This window comes from Bidens hawaiensis, unplaced genomic scaffold (assembly GCF_021521415.1).
Source record: "Bidens hawaiensis isolate Kalapana, Puna unplaced genomic scaffold, B.hawaiensis_p1.1 tig00002922_1, whole genome shotgun sequence".
Classification (NCBI taxonomy): Eukaryota; Viridiplantae; Streptophyta; class Magnoliopsida; order Asterales; family Asteraceae; genus Bidens; species Bidens hawaiensis.
The window spans coordinates 1-6,582 of record NW_027491156.1 but is presented as its reverse complement, the minus strand read 5'-3'; the positions used below and the strand labels follow the sequence as shown (position 1 = coordinate 6,582).

The 6,582-nt window shown below is 37.7% G+C and overlaps 1 protein-coding gene across 1 annotated transcript; it reads left to right on the top strand.

The window, feature by feature from the left end:
- Positions 1–381: 381 nt before the first annotated feature.
- LOC143621603 (elicitor-responsive protein 1-like) lies at positions 382–3,461 on the top strand. Its single transcript, XM_077092967.1, has 7 exons — positions 382–512; positions 623–727; positions 815–941; positions 1,569–1,640; positions 1,894–1,939; positions 2,090–2,381; positions 3,310–3,461. Exons 1-7 carry the CDS (start codon positions 467–469, stop codon positions 3,348–3,350), a joined length of 729 nt encoding a protein of 242 aa, XP_076949082.1. The 5' UTR covers positions 382–466; the 3' UTR covers positions 3,351–3,461.
- The last annotated feature ends 3,121 nt before the right edge of the window (positions 3,462–6,582 follow it).

Below are 6,582 nucleotides of genomic sequence, written 5' to 3'. Positions count from 1 at the left end.
GAACCTGTCATATGAGTAGATCACTTTCATCTATCTGAACCCGTATTTTCTTATATGCTGATCATATTTTGTGCAAGTCAAACAGATTACTTTGAATATGAATAATCTCGTAAAGGTGTCATTACAAAATTTAAAGCAGTAAAACGTTTCACATTCCTTTTCTTTCTCTTACGAATCTTCTCTAATGTTTTGTTTACAAAGTCGCCCTGAATAATTCTTTGTTTGCCTTTTCTCCCCTTTCACAAAATCGAAACCATAGAAGTCTATCTGAATACATTAAAGAATATCATAAAAAATAATAAAAGCATTCCACTTTATATCTGTTTTGACGGCTAAAGTGTTTCACCACCCCACGAAAACAATACCAAATCAAAAAGAAGTTGAACTTATATCAGGTCAACACCCATTCCTGCAGTAATCAATTTGCCTACATAATAAGCTTTCAATCCGATCATCATCTTTTTAAATGGCGACTCCTCACGGCATCCACGGCAATCTTCTCGAAGTCACTGGTAACTAACATCTTCTTCATTCCTAATTTCAATTTCAATTTCAATTCCAGATCTATATATTATTATGCTTACTTTCTAGACCTAATTATTTAACTTCATCGCACTTTCAGTCGTTAGCTGTAACAAATTAAAAGATACCGAGTGGATATCCAGGCAAGATCCCTACGTGTGCGTTGAATACGGTAGTAATAAATCGCGAACGCGTACTTGTACAGGTTGTTTGTTTCTTCGATCCGTTGTTTGATAGTAATGGATTTTGAGTATCTGTGTTGTGATTTGAGTTAGTGCTTGGAACTGTGTAGATGGAGGCAAGAACCCTACGTTTCAGGAGAAGTTTGTGTATACACTGATTGAAGGATTACGAGAGTTGAATGTTAATGTTTGGAATAGCAATACGCTTAAGCATGATAGCTTCATTGGCTGTGGAAAGTAATTTTTCTTTTCTTATTGTAACCCTAATTTAACTGATTATGCACACCAAGTGACCGAAAACACGTCTCGTGTACATCTTTGTCAAAATTAATCAAAGTTAGTCAACAGGGTGGTTAATTGCAGTTTCTGTTCCATCAAATGATTCTATGACAAAATATAGAAAAGGAGAGCCAAGCTAACAATTGGCCAAACAAGCTTCCAAACCGAGCCATTCTAACTAGCGAGCCACCCTTGGCTCGGGCTTGGCTCATCTGCAAACTGCGTTAGCTCGCTCGGCTTGGTTTTAAACTGACTTAGCTAACGAGCGTGCCAGGTGAGCCACCAAACCAAGCCAAGCGAACGAATTAGCCACCATTGGCTTGGGTTTGGCTTGTTTACAAATTGAGTTAGCTCACTCGGCTTGGTTTCAAACTGAGCCAATTTGGAGCTTGCTTTTTTTGAGTGGTGTTCAAGCGAGTTTTTTTCGAGTGAGCTCTTCACGAGCTTGCTGGACCATTTACTTTTAGCTATAATAAAGATAAAATTAGTTTATCAACATAGTAAATTCTAACAAATAAATTATTTTCTAATTGCTTATAGACAAATGCTGACTGATATTTAATGGGATGATTATTGTGTTACCAGGGTCCAATTAGCAAAGGCTCTTTCACAAGGATTTGATGATAGTTTATGGCCATTGCAGAGCAAAACTGGCAGGTTTGTGTTTTATTGTATGATCCAATGCCTAAATGAGAGTGGTCATTTTGTCATAGGTTATATAAAATAACAATGGGGATGAATACTTTTAAATGTAATGTCTATACCTGAGGGCTAACAGAATTGATGATGCGTAATTTTAACATCCACCTGTTGATCACCTCTTTCTAATGCTGGAGTTTCAACATGTGAGGTGTCTAAACTCGATTTTATATGAAGTTGTCCTTTCTAATGAGCCAATTTTTTGATGCAGACATGCTGGAGAGGTCCGCTTGATAATACATTATACCAATGCCAATGTTAGCTTCATTCACAATAGTATTGCATAAGTAGATGTGGCACATCGGGTTGAATTGACCCAGAACACTTTTTTTTAGTGTTTAAATTAAAGAAAAGACAGATGTGTCAAATATTCTTACATAAAAGTTTATATTATATTATATGTGCAGAAACCAGCAAACAGTCATGGTGTATCAGCTCAACCACATGGTACACCACAGGCATCTCTTTATGCGCCGCCACCTCCACAACCATCAGTGTCATATCCACCACCAGTTTCTGCCGCACCCTACCCACCAGCTGGAGGCTACCCTGCACCATCTCCCTACCCCTCATACCCACCTAATACAGCTGGTTATCCACAGGCTCCATACCCACCTCAGGCGGCTCCTTATGGTCAACCTTATCCACCTAACTCAGCTTATCCTCCTCAACCGTATGGTTCCCCATATCCTCCTTCTGGTAAGTTTCTATATACATTCGTCGCTATACTTTCTTCATAGGCTGCATATTTGACCCGTTATGGGTGAAAACTCGAGCCAGCTCGTGGCTCGTTAATTTTTTATATATATATTGATACATAAGAGGAAAAATGTTTTAACATATTTGTATTATACATGTATATCTTTTGTTTTTTTCTATATATTTGTATGCTGTTAATATCATTATTAATTATTATTGTATATTAAAATTGCACTAATTTTGACGTTATTTTACTAATTTTGTGAAAATAACGTTAAAAGTGATGGAAGGTTAATCAGGCATCATGTGGTGGCGTTGATAGCCGAAAGACAAGGGTACATGCACCAATCAGCCGGCGTTTCGATGATTGAGTGCTATGTGCCTTATGTAATATGTCCAAGGCTTGATGCAAAACTACTATCGAGCCGGGGGTCTCAATGGAAGCAGCCTCTCTATCCCCATGGGGTAGAGGTAAGGCTGTCTACATCTTACCTCCTCAGACCCTACCATAGCTTTGCTATTGGTGGGATATACTGAGTACGATGATGATGATGATGATGATATTAAAATATGGGGTTTGATTTAAACGGGCCAACGAGTCATTTATTATGCAAGCCACGATCTGAGCAAACTCTGGCTTGGGCTTGGCTCGGCTTGTTTACAAGGGAGCTTTATTCGTGCCAAGCTTCTTTCGATTAAGCCGCGAGCTTTTTGAAAGGGTGTTAATTTATTTTTAAAAGTTAGCCTAAGTGCATTCAAAATGCATTTGACCAGTTAGATCATTTTATTTTTTTATATTGGATCACTTGACTGGAACTTACCTTAACCCTTAAAAGTTACTAGCTTTGACCTTTTACCTAACATGCCCACTTTTGCTTGTTATACTTTTTTTTGCCATACTTAATATGCGATTTTCTTTTTTGATCAGGTCATCCATACCCAGGACAATATCCTCCACCACCATATTGAGGTAGAACTCATATCCACCGTATTGTGTCTGCTAGTTACGTTTGCAAGTGTATATGAAGTTTTAGTTTAATTTCAGAATTTGGATGGTAGAATGGTATTTTCAGAAGTGTGTTAAAAACTATATTGTAGCTTTCTTGTTTTTTTCGTAACCAAGGTATCTGGCTGGTATTACAAATCCAAGGCTTAGAGCGGAAATCATAAGTATCTCTGGGGTTGATAACCCTAGATTCTAAAATCCTTGCTCATAAATTGTGACAACGGTTTTAAAATCCTGTGTCAACGACACTGAAGTTACTTTTGCTTTCCATTTTGAACATGAGGTTTGTAATAACAATTAACAAGTACCTTGGTTATGAATTTTTATTGTTTTTTTTTTGGTTTAAACTGAAATTTCGTGTATTGGTTTGAAAATTGTCGTGTGATGTTCTTTCGTTGGTTCTATTGGGCCGTGCAAACTTGTAGTGTCATGCAATTTTATATTCATGCTTGATTTGTATGTGGGGGCATAAAGATTAAAGAAATATAAAAATGGCACCTCTAATGATACTGCATATATATATTTTGGTATCAGATTAATGTAATTGACATAATTATAAAAATGTTTAATTTATGAGGTTATTTTTTAAGTGTAAAGCTCAAAATTTAACTACGACCAGTTTGCTGTCTAAAAGGACAATACAGTAGTCATTTTGACGATGTATACTATCCCTCTCAATTTAATAATCAATGCAATTGTTTATATGAACTAAAAATATATCAAGTGATTTATATATCATTTTTTATTGAGAGCCAATTGGACTCTGACCCATTCCCTTACCTACAAACCGTCCTACCCGTCCATTCATTCCTCATTCCTTGTTTTTAAAGTTCTACAGACCAGAAAGAGTTAATTGCCCGTTTGCCCCCTGTGGTTTGTCAAACTAGCACGTTTGCCCCCAGTGGTTCCGAAATAGCACCATTGCCCCCTGAGGTTGTTTTTTTAGTACCCCGGGTGCCCCCAAACATGAACGTCCGTTAGTTTTCACCGTTTGGTGTCATATCTTCTAGGGTATTTTCGTCTTTTAACCCAGTGGTTCCGAAATAGCACCATTGCCCCCTGAGGTTGTTTTTTTAGTACCCGGGTGCCCCCAAACATGAACGTCCGTGAGTTTTCACCGTTTGGTGTCATATCTTCTAGGGTATTTTCGTCTTTTAACTGCATAAAGATGGAACGTCACAGTCAGTTTAATATCAAAACATGACATAGTGTTAACAACAAAATGCATAAGCAACATGTTTAATATCCACCCTTAATTCATACCAAAATGGTGGCAAACATAAGCCGCAATAGTTTTAGGTAGTTTTAGACAACAAGACATCTACTAATGTTTAATACAACCAAGTAGCATAACAAAACAAGTTTAAGTAATATAATCAAAGCAGTTTCAACTAGCAGGAGCAGCTCCATCATCACCTAGCAAAGCACCTAAAACAGAGTCATCACAATCCATATCAGTAGCAGTTTGACCAACACTTTCACCACCATCTCCAGCAGCAGCTTGACCAGCAGCTTGACCAACACTTTGACCTCCATCCCCAGCTACATTCTTATGTTTTCCGCAACCTCTTGAATTGTGCCCTTTATCACCACACATCTTACAAGTTACAGTGCCACCCTTCCTTGTCAATTTTCCAGCAACTTCCATATTATCTTCAAGCTCCACCTGGTCCTTTCTTCTATTCTTCCTAGGCCTGCCTATTTGTGCTCTATGAAATGGTGCAATCAATGTTGTTGGATCCTGACATTTTGGCCATAACTTAGGACCATTCAGTGGCCCAATCTTGTACTTGTAAACTTCTTTCCAAGTATCCATAAAATAACATGGATTGGCAGTCAAATAAAGACTTCTTTCCAGTATACCTCCTCCTGGATGGTTTTGGCAGAAATATGTGGGTTGGATCCCACAAGGTTAAGCACCGATTTATCTTTAGCCATGAACTTGGCAGTCAAATAAAGACTATCTCTTGATTGTACACAAGTGTGCTCAGGCTTGTAGGTCTTCACCATCCAAGTTTCAACCGAATCTTTCTCCTTAGATATGTATAACACATAAGGACAAGCTGCCTGTAAAAGTCTTTCTTTTCTTTTTCTACAGGCTATTGAATTGGCAGTAGGAGGATCTGCTGGTATTTGGTTGGGCCTGATAATAGGGTTTTTTTTTCTTGGGCTAGCCCTTTTAGCAGATATTTGTAAAGGCCCATCACCTTTATTGAATTGAGGAACACTTCCTTCACAAATGACTCTAATCCTATTTACCTCATCTTTCTTATAGGATAACTTTCTTTTAGTTTGAATTGCTTGCATTTCAACAAGCTTCTTAGCCTCTTTTTTAGTTCCAAATGTTTGACCAACAAAAAATCTTGCAGCTTGCATATGATTCTTGCCCTGCAACAAGTTAATCCCACAATTAATAACTAGTAAAAAAACAAAAGAGTACAATGAATATAACACTAACCTTTTCTTTACGTCTGATTTCCCTCAACATCTTGTTTCTCTTAGATGACAGGTCGGTAGTTGAATCATCACTCATGCTATCAAATGACTCGTCATCATCTACATAGTCATGGAAGTCCCTCATATCAACTTCCATGTCATCCGCATATTCATTTTCAATGTCCACCTTGAAATCACTATCTTGTGAATCATCATCTTCACTAGAATCCTCGATGCCACAATCAGTCTCACCATTGTCAACCTCATTCCCATTATCACCCGTACATTCGTTATCACCCCCTGGGTAGACCGTAGAAATATCAAAATCATCAAAGTTATAACCATCTACAACCGGCTCACCCCCTTTTGCATTCTCACCCCCTTTTGCATTATCACCATCCTTTGCATTCTCACCCCCTTTTGCATTATCACCATCCTTTGCATTCTCACCCCCTTTTGCATTATCACCATACTCAATCATCAATAATTTTCTTCTAGGAACCATTTTTTTCCTAGGAACAGCAATGGCATTAGCATGAGCATCTCCATCATCTATTTCCTCAATAACAACCTTAGATGTTGATTGTGGTGATTTCAAATAAGTATCCACATCAGATTTATATTCTTCAATGAACAAGTTAATAATCTTATTTTCAGCCACATATTTGGACAAGTTAAGCACATCAGCATCACTACCTAAAGCTACTAAACCAGTATCCAAATCTTTACCTGGTATTTGAAAATGATAATATACGGAAC